The sequence below is a fragment of the Trachurus trachurus genome, assembly GCF_905171665.1.
Source record: "Trachurus trachurus genome assembly, chromosome: 19".
NCBI lineage: Eukaryota > Metazoa > Chordata > Actinopteri > Carangiformes > Carangidae > Trachurus > Trachurus trachurus.
In genome coordinates, this window is record NC_139913.1 from 8,294,487 (window position 1) to 8,316,126 (window position 21,640).

At 42.4% G+C, this 21,640-nt stretch overlaps 1 protein-coding gene across 2 annotated transcripts in view; it reads left to right on the forward strand.

Annotated features, from left to right (window-relative positions):
- Window positions 1–20,653, forward strand: part of lhpp (phospholysine phosphohistidine inorganic pyrophosphate phosphatase) — a 26,509-nt gene extending 5,856 nt beyond the window's left edge. For both annotated transcript variants that reach the window (XM_083994703.1, XM_083994702.1), the window contains exons 6-7: window positions 1,010–1,101; window positions 19,884–20,653. In XM_083994703.1, coding sequence (XP_083850829.1) covers window positions 1,010–1,101; window positions 19,884–19,980 — 189 coding nt within the window. In that variant the 3' untranslated portion in view covers window positions 19,981–20,653. The remainder of the gene's footprint in view (window positions 1–1,009; window positions 1,102–19,883) is intronic.
- Window positions 20,654–21,640: the final 987 nt, after the last annotated feature.

Below are 21,640 nucleotides of genomic sequence, written 5' to 3' on the forward strand. Positions count from 1 at the left end.
TGACACACTCAATTGAGACAGCACTCCTCTCCTGTGTTTGAGGAGCTCTTTATACCCACTCCGACTTTCTCCCTGACCCTGACACTCTTCCTGCCCTCTGTTCCTTCTGAATTGATCAAATCAACCCTGTGATCAAGCGGTTCTCTCACTACACGACCAAGTTAGCATCTCTTTGTTCATAGCATGTCCTCTATGCCAGGTTCCCACTGCAGCCCTCTCCTATTCTCACTTGACACTCTCACTCTGAGATAAAAACCCACTCTTGTTCTGCTCTGTGGCAGCACTTAAAACTAGTTCTTTTTTCTTATCACGGTAATGATGAGTGTTAAAAGATGCACTTAATGCATCTCTTTACTTCCCATCAGCACGTGGTCAACCCTCACCCTGCTAACCTCACTCTCTGCATATTCAGAATCAGACAACTCTCTCTCTTCAGCTCTTAGCCCATTGTCATTTTATTATCTCTTAAAATACCTCCCACAATGCTTTGTTCTTAACTTTCATACATGCTTTCTATTAAAAAAAAAAGGTAACAGGAAATGGTACAATGTGGAACAAGGAGCACCTGGTTAATGGAATATAGCAGATAGAGCAATTTTAATAAGAAACAGGGAGAAGAGGGAAGGAATGGATTTGCCATGTGGGAGGAGATAAGTGTTGGCAAAATAAATGTATACCAGAATTTTTAAAACATGAATGCACTCAGATTACATACTTGGGTGATGAAGCTGCTATGAAGGAAAGGGTGAATCGATTCCTGCAAACTGGTCCCAAGTCTCCCTGCAGGTGTGTAGACTCTGATTTAAGTGTTACAGCCATGCCAACCTCAACACTATCATTAAACAAGTGTTTATTCCCTATTTATCCCTCTAATTATGCACACACATCTTGGGTAAATGATCTGGTTCTCATATTAAATTTTTTATGATTCCCTCTGCATGTCAGCATCTATAAAGTTTCCTCAATTAAATTTTTCTCTTTCTTTATCCCCTCCCTCCTTGGCTGCCAGGTGCTGATGATCGGTGACGACCTGGTGAATGATGTAGGTGGGGCCCAGTGCTGTGGAATGAAAGGCGTACAAGTCAGGACAGGCAAATACAGGTCAGTCACATCCTGTATTCCCACTGAACCTGAACATGACACGCCGGCCACTGCTGTGCAGCAAGCGTCCCTGTTGGTCAGTCAGTCAGTTTATTGTTTAACCAGGATGTGCCCTGCTGCCGTATCACTGACCAGGCCTAATCTGTGCTTTTAAGACTGGAGGCAAACATTGTTAAGACAATTATGTGATTTATGTGGTGACATAAAGTACCCTATAAATCACATATTTACCCTTTAACATAAAGTGCCAAGCGTATATCCATAGTTTAATAACTTTATGCGTTAAGGAAAGGTTTATCACATTTCATTCAATTTTTGATTTATTCAATTCATGGTATACATTCTAATCTACACATGGTTGCACATTACATAATGTACACATTGTCACCATGAATGAAAAGGAGCAGGATGAAGAAAACGTATAGTACCTGCCCCTCTCTGTTGTTATAATTACATTGGCTTACTTCAACACCAATATTATACTCTATTTCAAGATATTAAAGATGATGAAACATAGTAGTGACAAGAAAACAAACAATATAGCAGTGGACACCACTCGTCTATCTATCTTTTCTTCCCCCCCCCCTTCTTTTTCTCTTTCTCCTTCTTTTTTGTAGACGCTTATCTTTTCTTTTTTAAACATTTTCTTAAACTGAGACATAGGCCTACTTGTACAACTTTTCAATTCCTTGCTTTGTGAATGCCATAGTTTTACACCTGCAACAGAAATACACATTTGACGAAATAATAGAAGTAATGGGCAAGCTAAGTATTTTTTATAATTGTGTACACTTTGAAGTTGGTCTGACCTTTTCATACATTAGAAAGGTCCATTCACTGAGTTGTCAGCAGAGGGCACACTCACACTAGGAATGTGAATCCGAGTTTCCTCCATGACACACAGGCTTCCTGTGAGCCAGCCACTCCATTCTTCAGTCCTCCAGATTTGTTTATTTGATTGAGAGTCCACCAAAAATAGCTTTATTCTCTCCACATGTTGAATGCTTGTCAACCACAAGGTCGTAGTCACCGAAGGATTTATGGTCCCCGATCTGGAGATTACTGGGGCGCCTTTCTTATGGTGTAATTACAGAAACATATGGTTGATTATTTTAGAAGATATATGTGGTACTTATGGCATGAAGCGAAAAAGAAAAGTGAATGGGGGCACTCTTATGCAACCCCACATTATATCACACATATGCTGTACCTCATAATGTATGTTCAAAGTCATGTGGTAATTGGTGTTTTTGATGGTTTTTCTATGTGTAATACTACTTCAACTCCAAGTTTTATATGTGCACTCGAGAAATATATATAGAAAAGGAGGTTGAATACTGTACGTTTTTTATTCTCTTATTTTACACTTTGCTGGAATACTGTGCATTTTTTCTTATTTTACACTTTGCCAGCTTGCCTTCAAAACCTTCAACTTGTACCAGTTCAATAGTGGAATAAGAATTTAGATTCCTTTCTTAAGTAAAAGCAGCAATACCAAAGTCTTATCAGCAAATTGTGCCCACCTAGAATCACCCTTTGCAGAATAAATTATTCATAAATATTTGCTTGCAGAATTTTAATGGGGTATTTGTGCGATACTAATACCACCTTTTAATTTTAGTTTGGTTAACATACCGCATTGCATCATATTTTCTTAGTTTATCTGAAGAGCAGGTCACTACAGCTGTCAAATACTCATAGTAGCATAAAAGATGCGTTTCTTCCTTCTTAAATTTAGTGGGATACCGATATTAAGTTGCATAAAATGGGAATATTCAAGTTTTTTTCCTTGAAATTGTTGCTAATAGCGACGCTTGACAGATAAAAAAAAAAAAGAATGTACTTTTATACTTTCCTCCCATCCTGCCGAGAACATCACACCTCTTTCCTAACATCGCTACCATTTTGTTTGGCTCTAAACCGGCGATTAGTGTGAAGAGTATCATGCCTGCTGACCTGCTCCACTGCTGTGCACTGGCATGCAGGTCTTGGTCATGTGACCAGAGAACGCTGAGTAATCTGCTTGAGCATCAGTCAGCTTTAATCCTAAACTAAGGCCTCAGTCACTCACTGTACAACCTGTCCTCTGTCTGCGTGGAGCTATTCTTGTGCATGAATACGTGGGTGTGTGTGTGTTTTGCACTTTCCTGTGCTTTTGTGTGCGTGTGTTGACAACATGTGTGTGTGCATGTTCACATAGAGACCGGTTCAAGTGTGACTGAATTGTCTATTTTTGTCTTCGACTGAGTCACGGAGGATAGTTCAAACAACAAATTCAGTTTTAAATGAAATTATAGCTGCTGCGCAGCGATGGGTCGGGTCCGGGCTACTTTTGGGCAAATTTAGGCAATTCTGAGCAACAAACAGGAGAATAGGAAGACAAGACAGTTGACCTTATAATGTCCAATTTGCATCAGTTGAGGATTGAACCAACAACCTCGGGAACCAAAGACCATTGTCTATCGCACTGAGCTAATTGACAAGTGGCAGATCAACAGTGGCTTCACAAATTGAGTAAGCCATTCACTGTCGTGTAGGCAGATTTGAAACCACAGTAAAAAGAAAAATCAGTTTTTGAGGTAAAATAATGATATTTGTCAAACATCTACTATGAGTCTAAGATGTTAGGAGCCTTCGCGCATGGACCAGTCCAAGCTATTTGTTTGTTTTTTTTAATTTAGAGGCTTGCTGTGATGCCACCATTAGGACAATTGTCTTGTGTTTCATATTGAGGTCAACTGACATTTTGATCTGTCATCATCACCGTCACCCTTGCTGGGTCTCGAACTCACAACCTCTGACACCAAGAACCAGCTCCTAACTCGCTGAGCTAATTGGCTGGTAGTGAGACCTGCTGTGTAGCTTCATTTATCCACTCAGGGAGTCAGTGCCCAGGCAGCTGTTGTCAACGCAGATTTCAGAAAGTCAGAAATTCTATTATCTAAACAAAAATCTGTTAATACATAAATTGCATTTAGACAGCAAAACAGCTTAAGGACATGTGACATTTTGATCCGTCATCATCATCACCCTTGCTGGGTCTCGAACTCACAATCTCTGACACCAAGAACCAGCTCCTAACTCACTGAGCTAATAGGCTGGTAGTGAGACCTGCTGTGTAGCTTCATTTATCCACTCAGGTGAGCCAGTGCCCGGGCAGCTGTTGTGATGAAATGGTCAAAATTTCAGAAATTCAGTCATCTAAACAAAAATCTGATAATACATAAATTGCATCTTGACAGCATGGAAATGTTGGTGATTTGTTTTTAATGATAAGTGTTTTGCTTCATAAGAGAAAATATTATGTTTATAAATTCCACTCTCACATTGATTGCAGTTGTTCCCATGAGAGCAGAATTCAAAATGTTCTAGAAAATTCAGTTTTTGAGATAAAATTCTGATATTTGCCAAACTTCATCAACCATGACTCCAGAATATTGTCATTTTTTTTCAGGAAGATTGAAAATGTATTTATCAAGAATTTGATGGTATATGTTTACAGTACTGTTTACAGTCAAACGTTTTCATGCACTGTAGGCTCAATTTTTGCTTAATCAAAAATCCGAGAAACAAGTTTTGTGGAGGAGGGTCTGGAGATGCTCTGTAGCAAGTTTGGTGTCAATTGAGCAAAAATTGTGGGAGGAGATACATTTTAAAAGTTTTACAGTTATTGAAAAAAACAGAGTGATGGACTTCATAATTTGTAATAAGTTTAAGTGGACAAAAGTTTCAGCAGTATTGAGGCTACATTGTGGTGAAGTTTCAACTCTGTAGCATCTACCGTTGGTTTGGTAGGAATTTTTAAAGTTTTTAAATTTAAACGCTTATTGTGCCCCCCCTAGGAGGGGGGGGCACATGTCCTTGGAGTTGAGTGAATCTGGCATGGGACTGAACCTTTGTGCAAAGTTTGGTGAGTTTTCGCCCATGGGAAGTATGACTTCCTTGGAAGAAGAAAGAAAGAAAGAAAGAAAGAAAGAAAGAAGAAGAAGAAGAATTCCTAGGAATACAATAGTGTCCTGTCAGCTGCGCTGCCCGGACCCTAATTACTGCTGGGTCAGACAATGAACTCTTATAACAGGTCACAGATGTACAAAAATAAAAGCAGGTACCCATTGTAATGTGTCAGATCAGAGTTATGTGCTGTGTTCAGGAGCCGTCAGCAGGGAGAGTTTCAGTCATCACATCTATAGGAAGCTGAAGTGTTTCTCAGTGGACTGAGCTGAATCCATCTGGTTCATGTGTCTTCACAGTTTTTCCCCTGCAGCTCTGGTTTACTGACACTCTGAACTGTATCTGAGATACTCAACTAAACACAGGATAAAACGGATAAAAATGAGTTCACTGCCGGCCCACGTTTTTTTTTTCTTTCTCTTTTCTTTTCTACAGAGTGGAGAGAATTGGTTAGAAGAGTGGATTGTGCCCCACAGAAGAACATATGTGGTGTATTGTGTTACATGACGTGTTGTGTTTCAGCTGTGGTGGTCTAGATTTATGGACTGATTGGTGAATGGCGTTTATACTGTATGGAGAAAGACATGCATACTCAGACATACTACAACACAGTGGATTGATAGTTATTATATTATGTTATATAACAGTTTTTTTTTACTGTACAGTGTAATGACACTCAAATCCAGAGTGCTATATTTAGGGCAGCACAGCAGTCATGGTTTTCAAGTTATAGTTTCACTATTTATCTTGTTGCACAAGAAGTTGCACCATGTTTGTGTGTGAGCAATAACAGAAGATGCTTATCTTCATACAGTATTTGTAGGTAGTTTCTGAACTAATAATACAAAGTCAAAATTGTGCTTCAGATTTTGAAATGAGCTGTCATTTACTCTTTAAACACAGACACCTCATAATGCCCCACATCCATCCCCAGACCTATATGTACTGTACTGTATGCGCCCTGAGAACGGGAAGAGAGACAGTGACATTAACAGTGTTTCTTTGGGACCGTGAGTGATGTGGAGACGTGAGATTTAACATTGTTTAGCCAAACAGGCCCAGTGAACCCAGGCTTGCTGGGAGCAGCTATAAACCCTCAGTCAGATCTATGAAAACACAGCTGTTTCCAAGTCAACCAGATGCTGCGCAGGCCTCCAGTTCCCATCACGCTTGGAGAAAGGACTGCTTCAAATACCTCAGGCCCGGTGACAAGACAGGAAGGGAAAAAGATACAAATCACAGACAAATCTAATCATATCAGCTTACTTTGAGAAGCATGCGACTTGACGTCCTCTTTCTCAGCAAAGACTGCTTAAGACCTGGAGTTCTTTAGGCCTTATTGAGATGTACAACATGCAGAAACCTTTAGTTTTCACTGCTTGAGTTTTTTCCCATTCTGAACTGAATCACACACACAGTCGTCGAGTTAAACACTTTGAAGTGAATTCAACGTTTATTTTGAGTTCCCTGAAATGTGTCTTGCACAATCTGAATTAACTCTGCTATAGTACTGTATGTCTGGTGTAAGTACTGTAAATGGATACATTTTTATCCTCACTGTATTTTTCACGTGATGCACAGTGCATGAATGTGCTCATTATGCCAGTGTGATGGCTCGACTAGATTAAATTCAGGAGCACAGGTCGAGCAAAGTGATATTACAGTGCCCACAAATAACGTCTGTTAAGACCATAGGTGTAATATGGAGGTCATTTTAATGGCAGTGTCGGGGGAGTGTTCTGCCAGCAGTCAACTTTCCCTTGTTCTTGAATAACGAGCGAAGGTTAGCGCACTTCCCTCGGGGGAGCCAGAGAACCCTTTGCTCTTTAATGTAGAGCAGGTTTGCAGAGAGGGGCCTACCACCAAAAAGAGGTTGGAAATTAGACTGGGAGTTGGGAAATTTGACTGCTGATGTTAATCGGCTGCATGGGAACAATCTGCAGACAGTGCGCTCTTGTCCGGCCTCCGCTCAGCCTCTTCAGCTCTGTAGCTGAACGTGTTGAATATAATCACAACATTAAAAGCTGCATATATCATATCTCAATACCTGAATACCAAACTGTCTGTACCGCAGAGTCTCTGCACCCACCGGTTCAGGCCGGTTCTACAGTATGTCTTGTTTGTTTTATCTTCAAACAGGTATTTCCTGCTTTATATTGTTGATATGTTTGATAAAGCCCTGCTGTGTTTAGGAAAAGCTCTTGGACTGCTATTATTTTTTTTATGTGTCTTTTTTTTAATTAAAGCAGAAGTAAGCGATCCGGTCGTTTTGGCTAACTTCTTGTCAGCCGATGGAGTTAGCAGTCCCCGCCCTCGTCATGGATCAATTGGTCCTCGTCCCTACGTCACCACATTCACGCGCATCCCTTGGCTGCACACACAGCCCTTCATGCCGTTCTCTCTCCTCACTGGATAAAGGTTGTAGGATACAAGGAAAGTTTTCTCCTCGGCTTACAGCAGAGCAGAGTGACTGACAGACCCGTGTTTCGGACCAAACACTCTATGTAAGTGATTGCCGTCGGAAGATATAACTATTTAAGACTTATATTAACACAAACATTCCGCTTACTTCTGCTTTAATTGATATTTTGGCCTTTTTAGGGAACAGCAATTCATATAAGTATATTGATATTATTACTCATTAATATCATGTTTTTCGACACCTAACGAGTGAAAGTTTCTGACTCAGCTTTGTTTTGCTTTCCATCAACTGCTGAGGGAAATATCTGACTCTTTAGCTGCTTAATCTTCCACCAGTTTCTCACTTCTGTCTATACCATTCGGTGAGAATCTCTTTGCTGTGGTTCGAAATGTGGTTGATGTGAGCGGCCAAAAACAAAACAAAACGATGAACTGAAAGAGTTTTAAACGCTCTGAGAAAAACTGCTGAGTTGGGTTATTATTTTCTGTGGCTTCATCAGTACTCTTGATCTTTTACATTATGCGTAGACATGTGATCCATAGTTGGTGTACAAATATTTATCAGTGCGGCTGTAAAGAAGTGATTTTGTTTGTTTATCTTTGGAGCTGTACAGGAAAAAGCTAGAAAAAAAACAAAACTCTGACCTTGGGACCATCTATCTGATAATGTAGAACGACACTCGGCCGTAAACAGTGCTTGTACTTCCCCATCTTCCTGGTCAAATTGATACCGGTGTGCGATACTGGCACGGCACTTACATTATGAGTGTGTTGTCCTTGTTCTCTCAATCCTGTGCCTCACACTCTTGCATGTTGTCTTTTGTCCCGTTGTCTGTGGCCTCGACTCGTCCGCTGTTCTTTGTTTCTGTTCTCTTATCGTCAAGGAACTGCCTCAGCAGCGGGGATCTTTGAGGCTTCATGAAAGCAGGTTCACATCGTGCTGTTCTTTCACACACTTTCTGTAAACCAGAGTAATTGCAACACTGAGCTGACTGAGGTAGTTTTTGACGCTTTTAGTCGTGACGTGCTGTCTGTTTCCCTGTGTATCTGTGATAATCAAAGAAGTTGAGTTTTAAGCATTGGATTTAAACACACACACACACACCCTTAGTGTTACCACTGAGGAGAAGAGCGTACTGATGTATCAGATGCAAACACACATAGATTGATATAGGTATTTTGAATGCAGGCCAGGCGGTTAGAGGAACCCCTCACTGGATTCCCGTCGGAGTCTGGCAGGGAGCAAGGCAAACATTTTCACACAGCAGCAACCATCTTCAAAATGGTTTATGTTGTAAACCTCTCCCTGTGGCCAACGCTTGACTGCTAATGCGAGTGTTGGGAAACTGTTTTCCGAAGCAGGCCCGAGCCAGATTAAAGCTCTCCAGAGAGAACCGGTCCCTCATGATACAAACTATGAACCACTTAAGCAGAAACCGCGCCCTGGTCCGTGCACTTTCTGTCTGCGGCCGTCATAGAGGGACGCGACAGGAAGCGAGCATTGCAGGAGTTCACTGGCCATGTGATTACAACGCAGATGAGTTCTTCTTATGTGTTTTTTTTCCTGTTTTGTTTGTGTCTTCACGCTTAGACAAACAAACATGGTAGCATTAACATGTTTGTGAAGGGACATGCTGATGTTTGCAAAGCATTTGGTCATTTAAATGTGGCATTCTTGAAGATATTATATAAAAATTTGACAAAAATATTCTAAGATAAATGTAGGCTAAAGCTCAATTAGCTATTATATGATTGGATTATGTTGATTCTTCTGTAGCATATCTCAACAAACTGATAACTTTTGCTAAGTCTCTTCAATCTTTCATTTCATATTTCATCTCTGTGACTAACATGATGACAGCTTCATGGCCGCTGTGTGTAACGTGCACGGTCAACACACCCCGCTTATCAACGAAGCTGTTATTGTCATGCAAAAAAAAAAAAAAAAACATGCACATGGCGTTTTGTGCTCTTTTGTGAGTAACATCAGTTGGAGCACCCAGTTCTCACCAGATGGCCGGTATGCAAATACCCCCGGCTATCACTGTAACTGCTACTCCTATAATCAAAGTCAACAGAACCAGCGGGTCTGAGACAGATGTAGGATGAGTGTGAAAAGTGTGCAGCTTTGACGCCACAGTGAAGTCCTTTAATGTGACCCGTGAAGTTATTTATTGAGAAGCAGGCAGTGGTATTTGAGTGTTACAGTTCATTTCACAGAGAGAGAGAGATGGCCTTGAAAGCTTTTTTATCAACTTAAGACAGACTTCCTTCTCTACAACTCCTGGCATCAATAAAGTGTAAAATCATTCCAATCATCAGATTCAGGTCAGGTCAGGTCCAGAGGAATCCGTCACCAGCGTCCAACATTGACTTTTCCCCCAGACTGAACTGACTGGGCATTAACCTGTAATGAGTGGAGGTGTCCAGTACAGATGTCCACTCATACCCTGTTATGGAATCATGCAAATAAAATAATTTTGGTAACACTTTACTTGAATTATCTTTATAAGCGTGTCATGACATTGTTATGACAGTGTTACGACACGCTTATAAAGATAATTCAAGTAAAGTGTTACCAGAATTTTCAATGCAGCAAATAATTTCATACTGAATATAAGAGTGAGGTTTTTGCTATCAGCTTATGATATTATGGTCGCACAATCTGTCAAAATGCCTTTAAACGCAGCTGGTCTAAGTTACAGATATTTTTCTTGTAAATCTTTTATTTATTGCTTTTTTGACGTCAGTTTTGCTGTTTGATCTGTTCAGAATTCTGCCGGTTTCTGTATTTATTTATTTATTTTAATTTAAAGGTTTAATAATCAGGGACAATGCACATTAATAAAACATTTTAACAAATGTGAACGTGCCAGAATTAGCCAAAAGGCTAATACAGGTTTTTTTTTTTTTGTAAATTTCCACCCTCTTCAACACATAATAGTTCTGTCTTTGTTGTTTTGTACAGTATAAGCGTCAATGTCTCTCCGCCGTCAATAGACGTACAGATTGGATGACTGACATAATGAAAGGCTCTGCAGAGAAACATTTCACGGTATTATGTGTGTCCACAGAAAGGTGATGCGCCCTTCCTGCGCTGACATAAACAACCTATCGGATCTCTGTTCTTCTGAACCAAACAGACATTTAGATTGAACCCAGCGCCGCAGTGCTTTGTCCTTTTTTTTTTTTTTTTTTTTTCCAGATCTGTGACACTGAACCTTGACAGGTCAGCCATGTATTCTGTGCACGGCTGTGGTTGCAGCTTAATCTCCCTCATAAGCCGAGCGCTTGCCCCTGGGATGGCTCTCAGGTACATACTGTATTTCAGCCAAGCTTATCTTTCAGTCCTCCACCGGTGTCCTGTGGCCTCAGTGGCTATGATAGTGTACATGGTTTCAGGTGTGTGCCCGTCAGACAGGGAGTGAGCATCTTGAACGTATGTGACTTTAAGGTATTGTGTGCAATGTGTCAGCCAGACACAGTTATGAATTGCTCTCATTCCTGACAATGCCTTTAACTTCCATTTTGGGAGCACGCTTTTGCAGAACTGGATTTCATGTAGCAGAGTAGGTTACGCTTGAGTTGCGAGCCTGTCTGCACTTCTGCTCTGCCTTGACCTTTGCAAACTGTTTCCCTCGGCAGACAAGTGCGTCGGCATTTTATAGTGTCGGCTACAACCGCTCCGTCCCACACCCTGTCCTGTCAACCACTGTTAGCACATTAGTTTTGTCTGTGTGGGAAGGAAGTGAAGTTATCTCGTAATTCTTCTCTGCTGAGGCTGCGAACTTCTCAACTCGACAGCTACGGTGTTACTGAATGTGTCACTGAGTTTCTAAATGTGTCACTGAGGTCTGTTTGCCTCACGGACGACTGTTTACACCAGTCCACTGAATCACGCTATGTGCACCATATGGCCTTTGAACTGAGGCTGAATCCGCAGGGACCCTCTTTTGTGTCGAGGTCCCCCCCGGATCATCAGAGGAACTGAAATCAAGAGCGGTGTGACCCGTTGGGTTTTGTTTGTTCTGTGGCAAACAGCCAGATTTAAGAAGCAGCGTTTAGTTTGTTACTGTCCCAAAGGTAAAACACTGGAGGCCTAGAGCAATAGAAACAATATACATACAGTATATCATCCATAGTGATGATATACTTCATATAAAACCGTGCACTGATTTTGTTTTACAAAACTTTGGCAATAGACCATACTTGTGCAAAGAATCAAAACAATATATGTTGGCCAGAAATTCAAGAATTCTGATGATATATTAATACATCATAATAAATATGCATATGAACACATAAGCAGCACCTCCTTTGTCAGCGAGCAGCAGGGCCTTGGCAAAATATTTGCATGGTAAAATAGGAAAATACAGGTTGCGTAAGGTTTCCATTTCCACTGCTGGATTCCCTCCTTTTTAACAGATAACACATGAAAGCTGGGTTTTGTTGGTTGAATCTCTTTCCTGGCTGCACTCTCCCACCTTATCCATTTGTGTCCGGGAGAAGGTGGGTTGTTCGTTTCACTGCCTTTTGTACTCCCTTGAGATTGTTTGAATTTTTTTGAAGTGCATACGAGTGTTAAAATTAAGAATTCATGTTTTCTTGAAATTGTCTTTATACACACGGGCTGGATTACATCAGGTTTTATTGTCCGAGGCAGCTTTTACCACAATGACATACAGTCCCGCTAATTAACTTAGTGTCTAATCTGTGTTTTCATCCCATTCCCATGGATTGGAATCGGCAGCTTTGTGGAGAATGTAAACACAATCAATTCTGGGAATGAGTTCCTCATCCAGCCAGCACTCTGCTGCTGGCATGAGTCCTAACAGGGCTTTGTCTCTGTTTTCCCTTTGGTCTTTCTTTTCTTAAGATTTCCAGTCATATTTTTATGCATTTAATAGAATATTACACTGACAACATGAGTTTCAAAGCTTGCTTGTTTGCCCTCGCTCACAGAGAACTAGTTATGTCCAGAGAAACATGTAAAACCAGTACTGTAACCACTGTCCATCTTTATGCCTATTATATTCCAAATTCCCACAGCTATACAGCTCTGCTCAGCCAAAGTATGGCTATGTATGTACACAGCCATGTAAGTGTACCCAAAGATGTGGGACCACACTTTATAAATCATGAGTGGCAAAACTCGAAGAGGGAACTGTTAACTTTTATTACGAACAATTAACCTTAGCAAACACACTTACATGGAAAGATTAAAAAAAAAAAAAAAATTACATTAGCAACGGAAACTGTTTACTTCACAGTGATTTGGCAGAAATATTTGGCAGGAGTACATTGGAGAATACACCCACACCATTGACATCCATTATAACTGCTGCAAATCCAAGATGATCCTTTGTGATGGAGCCACCTACACCTTTTAATCCCACAGCCAGCGGCTCTGTGTGACTCAATGCATTGTGTTTTTTTTTTTTTTTTAGGCAGGAAATGCTGTTAACTTGTCCATTTCAGCAGATAAGAGGTCACATTAGGCCGCTCTGATCAGTTACATACGCGTGTGTAAGGCACAAAGCTGATATGTGTGTTGAACCCTCTGTTTGGATCAGATGGATGTGAGATAGAGACATAACAGGGCACAGATTGAGCGCAGACCCTAGATGGATAAGGCAGTAGCTGCACAAAGAGGTTAAAGAGCTTGAAGAGCCTCCGCTGGGTGCCTGAGCCCCGGCCTACCATCCCTCACCACCCTGGGGTGACAGCTTCCCCTGCCTGCAGGCTCCTCTAAAGCCTGCCGTGCGTTATAAGTCAATGAGATATTAATAATTAACCGCAGCTTTTTTCACAGTGAGACTATACTCCCACAGCGAGACAAAGGAGCCGGTCGGACCTCGGCCACTGAGCCCCTCGATGGTACTTTTCCACCCGTGAGAGAGTGAGAGAGAAAGAGAAAGAAAGAAAGAAAAGGAGTGAGAGTGGGAGAGAATCGGAGAGCTAAAGCCCACAGATGGCAGGCTGAAACATAGCACTGCCTCTTAAATACATGAACACAGGCCCTTAGCTGTTTCAATGGGGATCCAATCCCTCTTGCAATTACCAAAAGACAGGCTGCTTGGCTGGGGGGACTTGGGCCACTGCCACTGGTTTCTTCTGGGGCCTTTTTTTTTTTTTTCTCTCAAAACGGCGTTGTGTGTGTGTGGTTCCACATGAGCGTTTTCATTTTCTGTATTAGAAGCAGGTGACTCAGCAGTTCGTTATCGCTGACAGAACACTCATACACATTACAGAGATACAGAGGTACACACTTGCAAACGAACACTCGGCAAGTCATCAGCGGCCCGGCTAATAATAACAGGCTGAAAAGAGGAGAGAGTGTGGTTAGATCTAGGTCACATGAAGCTCTGCATATTGAGCACAACAGTGATGGGGCAGCTGTGAAATGATGAAGGGAGTTTACTTTTATCAGAATGTGGTCAAATAAACAAGAGCCAAGTAAAACAGTTTAAAGCTCAGTGATGATTTTTTAATAGTGAAATATGAACTTTTCATTTTTTGGACTCAAAGAGGATATCACAAGATTTAACAGAGGAGTACTCAAGCGATTTATCATCCCAGTGCACAGTGGATGCAGCAGAAGCAGATACATCATCAATTTCATTTAATACTTTGGTCTTCCTTGTCAGAATCTGACCCTACGTTACCCACAGATCACTGGGACATTTTAGTGTGTTATGCTAGTAGCGGTTGACCAGATCTAGTTTTAAGTTCCACTTTAGAGGACCACATTAGTAATTGTGCATGTTTTTCATATTGACTAAAAACTCGGTCAGGTCGGGGTTGTAATCCATCTCCATGAATGTCAAATTTGCAGCTATTTTTCTCAAAAGTACATTGTGGCCGCAAGATAATGTAGCACAGACCTTTCAAATCCAAGACCTTGCTGCACTATGGTACCACGGCAACAATGGAAATGTGATAAAATGAAAAAAATAATAACGACTTCCAGCCATAGATGTCAGTACTACTGCATTTTCTTGGGAGTATGTGTAAAGCTCAACTAATTAACTCAACCAACAACTAAAAGTAATTGTGATTTGGCAAAAAAAAAGTCCACATATTTTATTAAAGGAAATAAAAAGTCACTTTGGATACACATTTTGTGACACAGGTCTTTAGCAAGTCTGGAAGTGGAAACCTTTGACACAGCTTTAAAAAATCAGTTGAAGTATTGATAAATGGTCAAAATAATTAGCTATAGGTGATACTAGATGATAGCTTAAAGGGATAGTTCAACATTTTTGGGTAAATTCCCGTCGGGGGCAGTTTTTCAGCAAGCAGTTTCTGCATTTACCTCTAAAACAACTCCATCTCATAACGTTCCATTATTATCTCATAGCGTGGTGAATGTGCAGGTCACAACTTGTCCACCAGAGCGTTTTGGAGTTGTTGGATTGCGTATTTGATGAGATTGATGAGGGAAACCAAGAAATCCCATTAGCCTCTGTAGCGTAGCTCTGAGCAGCTCACGGCTCTGCTCCGCCGTTCTAAAAACAGCTTGCACCAACAATTAAAGGTAACAAACCTACTACTAAAACTATTGGGACTATGGCAATGGGCCAATTTACCAAAATGTTGAACTATCCCTTTAAAGTTATGAAATGGCACTTAATTAAACCATCTTGTATTAGTATACAATAGCATACATTTAGCCAAAAGCAACTTAGACATTGACAGTTGCACAAAAACTGAAATAATATCTATGCATGTAATAACATCCACATTTGGAATATAATGTTGAGGTACTTGAAGCTGTGAGGGTCAGTCTGTGGGAACCTCAGAACAAGCTGTAGATCAGCTTGTTTCAACTGATTTGCATATACAGTATAGAAACAAGTAGGGATCAATGGTTGCTCGAAAGGCATAACAAATACTCAAGAAAATCTACTACTATGCTCAGACATGTGACACTGTGGGTTGTGCTAAACACAAAAAAACCTGCAAAAACACTAGTGTAGTGGTTTTATTGTCTTAGAGACAGAAAGTGAAGGTTTACGATATACGTCCTGTTCGTTGAACTTCAGATGTGCTTGTGGTTGGGAAAGACAGAAAGTTTCCAGTGGGTGGTTTTGACAGTTCAGGATACTCTCTTTCTGTGTGTGTCTTTCTCACACAGACACACACAAACAGACACACACACATCATCACTCACAGGAGGCTTTCAGAGAGCAACAGGATGGAAAAAAAAAAAAATTTGAAGTGGCTCTTCATTCTGCAACCAGGGAATCCCCTTTGTGTCCTGCTCGATGGAAAGAATCGTTGAATGTGCGATGTGCGAGAAGTCGTGCTGCAGCTGTTTGCTGAACATGACTCAACATTACACAGCCTTTGTACGGCGAAGTGATAACGGCTGCTACACGGCCGCAAACTGAGCACAGAGAGGATGTGAGGGCTGCGAGTTTAGCATCTGTCAATCGTGTTGCCATAACACACAAGTAACATGGTGGTTTCCCCCACACAGTTCGGTTAGGCTGCAGCTGTGTCACCTCATGGGCGTTAATGCGTGCCTTTGTAAACATCAGGTGGACGAGAAAAGAACGAGCAAAAGTGAAGCTGAAGTGGCTGATGATGATGATAATGATGATGATAGAACCAGGCTCGAGCATCTCAAGTCTCCTACTATTTTCTCCTCCACTGTGTCTGGCTCCACCATCAATCTCTCCCATGACCTTTTATTTATAACAGCGCAGGTCAAACTGGGATAACATTCAACCTCAAGGTCAAGACTCTCCTGGAACATCACTGAGCGTCTGAAAACACATGCAGCCTCACTTTTTGAATTCCTCCTCCTCCTGCTCCTCCTGCTCCTCCTGCTCCACCGGTGGAGGGGAGGAAGCTTTGTCTTGTGTTAGTATCTCATGTCACCCACAAGGGCTTGGCTGAACATAAAGGCCATAGTTTATTAGTCAGGTTGTGTTTTCCCTTGGGTTATGCTGATATAGTCTTCTTTCAGTGTGAGAAAAGACTGTGTTTTGGCTGATGGTGCCTTCACTGGTCTGGTATGAAAAACACACTTGTACACAATGAACTGGGGCTGAGTGTTTTTCCGTCTCTCACTGGCAGGCTGACTCTTTTCCCTTCAGCGTTTTTTGTAGCGCTCATAAATGTCATTCCGCACTGTAAAGCCAGGTGACGGCACACTTTTACAAAATACCGAGGGCGTTACACTTTAGTGTATTTAGGGCAGAGGAAAAAACATAGTGAAAACTTTCATCGCAATTATAACTTCTAGCTGTTCAGTAACATGCCTGCTGGCGTTGCCATGTCTGTGCCTCGGCCAGTTTCGACACTTTGGATTCAACCAGTGCACCTGCGGTTCAGGCACAAGTTGTTTATTACTTGAAAGCAGATTCTGATCACTACACAGCAGATCAACTACAAGGAATTCAAAAGTTATTTCAAAGTTTCCTCAAAAAAAAGGAAGATATTTCTGTGTGTTGAAAATCCAGCTGCTGGGAAACAGACTGTTTCCAGCCACATTCCCAAAAGCTGCTCTGCCTGCTCTGCACTATACTGTCGCTGCATTCAGACCGAAACGTTGTTGTGAGTGTCATGTAGTGTCGGCTCAGGTCGAGCTCTTCATCTCCGCCTTCATGCGTGCCTTATCTGCTTTATCTGCACCGTGTCAGGCAAAAGGCACACTCAGCACAGGTGAAGAGGTTAAGAGAGAAGTGTAAATCGAAAGGCACAGGGGTGTGTGTGTGTGTGTGTATGTGTGTGACAGTTTTGCTTCCTTTGTGTGTGTGCACGTGTGTGTCCTTTTTGTGTGTGTGTGTGTTGTGCCAGTGTGTTAAGCATTAACACAGTGGGAAGGTTGCTGTTGCCTTTCACCCTGCGGTCAGCTACCTCGACAATGAACCGAATCTATCTATACGCAAAACAAAGAGTTGTAATGTTTTCCCTACATTTCTGTGTCATACCTAATCTATCTTTGTCTTTTATGCACAGCTGACTTTCACACACAAGTGCACTTGCTGTATGAGTCATTCGTATCCACTTTCATTTCACGGAGGCACGGCCTGTCCTTATAAAAATCTATCCCCATGTTTTATGTAGCCAAGTATCAAGTTATACATCTCTTCATATGACACTGTAAGCCACTATAATCTTATATTGCCTGAGCAGTATATACATGATACTCATGTTCTTGTGGCCAGCTTGCTCAACTATTTAATCCACTGTCATGTCAGAGCTGTAGCAGGGGATTAAAGGTCTATGTACCTGCTTTTTTTTTTTTTTTTAAAGCCCATAGGTATTCAGATTATATGTTACCTGAAATGCTTTTTGGAGAGAAAGTCTTATTCCAGTCATTCAGAAGACACATGAGTAGAGAAATGAAAGTTCCTGAGGTGACATCTGCAGCTTAAGCATCTTCAAATCCACTAATAACTCCACACTCTGCCCTCTTGAAGCCTGTGATCATTTACTAAGTTTCTGGTGAGGTTTTTTTTTTTTGAGGCTTTCGACGTGGTAGCAGCTGTGTTGCACTAAATTCTTGGCTGCCTTTCACCTCCTACCTCATAGCTGACCTCATCCCCTGCATGAAGGCTGCGCAGTGTCCATCAGGCTCGGGGACCAAACCTACAGTATCTCTTCACGTGTATTGATATTGCATTGACTTGAAGGACGCGCAGCGGCCCGCACATTACCTCATCAGTAACACTAGCTGCATTGTGCTGAATTTTGCATGGTCACATTGACCTGGTTAACTCCTACATTATTCATGGCAACGGGAGGAAAGCAGCAAAATGAATACACACACACACACAGACACACACACAGACACAAACACGCATGCATGCATGCATATCTAACAGGGGGAGATTTGAGGGAGCATCAGGTTGGCGAGACGGTGTGGTCAATGCCGTTGGCCTCACTGTTTGAAACATAAGAGCCATGTGACTGAGTTTGCTTGTGTGTCCGTGCCTGTGCGTGCGTGCGTGCGTGAACTCAATCAGTCCTCGGGGCAGAGAAGGGTGCGGGAGTAATCCAGCAGAGGAGACATAACACCTCGACCATTAGCAGACCATCTCACATAACCCAAGCGCTGGCGGCTGACAGACGTGCGTAAACACATGGCACCGCTTCCCCCTGTATTCACTGCGGCTTCAGTATTCAACACCTCTCCTCACCCCCCCACCACCACCACCACCCTGCAGGCCTCTTCTTTCTGTCTCTACACTTGGGCGGCTCACAAATATTTGCAAAGGTCCTCTGCAAGGCTCTCAGAGGGCAGGATTAATGGCGGTGTGTGCCGCACACCCTGGGCCAGACAAAGCCTCCCCATCTGGAGCTCCAAGCCCCGTGACTGGGGCAGGGGGGGACAGAGGCAGCACACAGAGGCCCGGTGGAGGCAGGCAGGCAGCCCCACGGAGGGTGGATCTATAGGCACCACTTCATAAATGAGCAGGAGTCTCAGGCAGTTCTGCAGATGAATGAAGTGGGCGTCTCCCTCTCCTTTTTTTGATGTGATGGAGAGGAAAAAAACAAAAAAAGGAGTCCTGCATTCCGGAGTGGGCCTGGTGCCACGCCAAATGGATCACATTTCCCCTACCAGCTGATTAAACAGCCATATCTGCATCCATCACCGGGCACGGAGCCAAACAATGGCAAAACCCAGAGGGGGAGATGGGCAAGGCCGCCCAGTGGCTCGCACAGACTTTCCACTATTTAGAAAAGCAGGTTGGAGCAAGATTACGATGACAGCCCTGCTCAGTGGTTCCTGAAGAGATAAAACTCTTCAGGAGTGAGACTGATATTTCTATAAAGCCACACTTTTAGCATTGAATTATCGTGCTTTTTATCTTAAGAACCTGGCATTTTTTGAATTAGCACTGCAGTTTTCATTAAAGTCCCCAGTCTTGTCTATTTTAGTTGCCTACAGATGTACTAGAAAGGTCTGGAACACTGTGTGACCACCGGTGATAGAGACAGAAAACATGCGCTGCCCTGCGGGGGCCTTTGGCAAGCAACTGCACACACACCTTGAAGTGTGGAGATAGCAACAAAGCAAAAGAAGAAAGAAAGAAAAATAATTTCTATTGGGTTCCAGTTGATCATAAGTTATCACTGAGCTCTTATGATCATTCAGAGAGGACATAGACCCTATTTATTACCCAAATCCTGCCCTAAAGCCTAAAAAGGCCGCCTGTGGGGTATTTCTTCTCCCTTCTGCGTAAGCGTCGCCTTTCCTGGATCTCTTCAGCTCATCATGTCCTGCTCTTTTCCAGTGTATACATTCAGTATTGTTAATGTGTCTGATAGCATCAAACTGCTGGTTCCTCCTGTTTACTGAGCCTTGCGCCGCGACTTGTTTGTTCCTGTTTCTTCCCCGTGTTGCGTGTCCTTAAGCGTGTGCTTTTTTTTTTTTTTTGCTTCCCCTCTCTCAGGCCCAGCGATGAGAAGCACCCTACTGTGGCGGCCGACGGCACCGTGGACAACCTGGCCCAGGCTGTGGACGTGATCCTCAGTCAGAGGGGTCACTGAGGACGAGGACGGTGGACGCTGGAAACTCACTCCACTCCACCGTGATGCAGGCCGGTTCTCTGTAGTATTTTTCACGTAGCAAGTGTTGTTTCTCACGGGAAGGGTGTGTGGCATCAAAGTATTTCAACAAGCACATCAAAAACTGCACTGAACTTAAGTGTCATACAATATTGTATATCCTGTAACTGTCACAACTCCTTGTACTGTCAAATATGGGAAACACCCACCCTTCTGGTGGTCTACACTGTGTGAACTAGAATGAAATTTGCAAGTCTGCAAGCGATAGTCTGTATAACTTGCACTGTGCATTTGCCGGTACATGACCGGCATAGATAAGATGCTCCAGGTTGACAATGAAATGTGCCTGTAACCAGCTGCTGACTGACAGTTAGAGGGGAAAGTAAAGGCTGTGTGCTCTCTGACTCCCTGCTAATGTTACACAGTCACATTCTGTATGGAGCCGCCAACAGTTAGTGGTCAAACTGGAAATGCACAGCACAAAGCTAGCCGCAGATTATTTTAACATGCACTGACGAACACACAAAAGCCTATTATATGTACTGTAGGTGATGTTGTCGTACTTCACTACCATAACAAAATGTCTTAATAAAGAAGCTGGGAGTCAGTGATGTGAGCCTTTAGCTTTGACAATTATAAATAAAGCTATTTTAGTATTCTACAAGCTGTTGAAAACATTTGTCCCCCTGAATTTGCCAATTTTTCTCAGCCATTGTCAAAGACTTTTTTTGGGGGTGGGTGGGGAGGGGGGCTCAAGGTTTCAAAGCACTGGGGAAAATTCAGCCTTGGCTCTGGTTTAAACTGGAATCCGTATCGGAGCAGCTTTTGTTCTACACAAACAAATGGCTGAAAATGGGAAGTGAGCTGGTCTGAGAGATGATAAATGCAGAACTCGGCTGAGTGTGATGAATTATGCCGGTGAGCCGGAGCTCGTGTTTCTCCCTCTGTAAACAAAAATGAAATGAGCTCTCCATCATTGGAGTGAAGCATCGCGTATCTGCAACTGCTTATCTCTATTTACTGGGCTGTCAGGCCCTCCCTGACAGCGACTGTCATACTTACATAGATAATTCCCGCTCATTAGACGTAGCACATTCACACTGAGGTTAAATAAAATGATGATGAGTTGGTGGTGTTGGTGGTGAAGGAGAGCAGGGGGGGGGGTTTGGTTATTGGGCCCCTGTTGTGCCAGCTGGATCATTGAGGCCTCTGGAAGTGGGGCGTAAAACAAACGATTCTCCATCGCTGCCCCCGAGGTTTCAGTGTACCAAATAGATTCATCAAGAACAAAAGCCCATTGCCAAGTGATTCATTGAGGTCTTTCTGGTTCACTTCACCATTAGCTGACACAAGCTTGAATGTTATTGGGCAATTAGAGGTAATGAAATGCTATGAAGTATTATGAAACAGTGTTAGAGCTGGGTGCACCACTCCTATTTCTGATTTGGAAATGTGTATTAATGTACACGGCAAAGTACTAGCAGCTGGTACCCACTTTTTTAACAGCTTACACATTGTTTGACTCCGTCTTTTGTCCATTATGTTACAGCCTGTTGGCCTTGGACGGAGCTATTAAACAAGTATTTGACTACTCTCGAATGAATTCACTTGGCTTTAACTAGGTTATTTTTTTTCCTCCAGT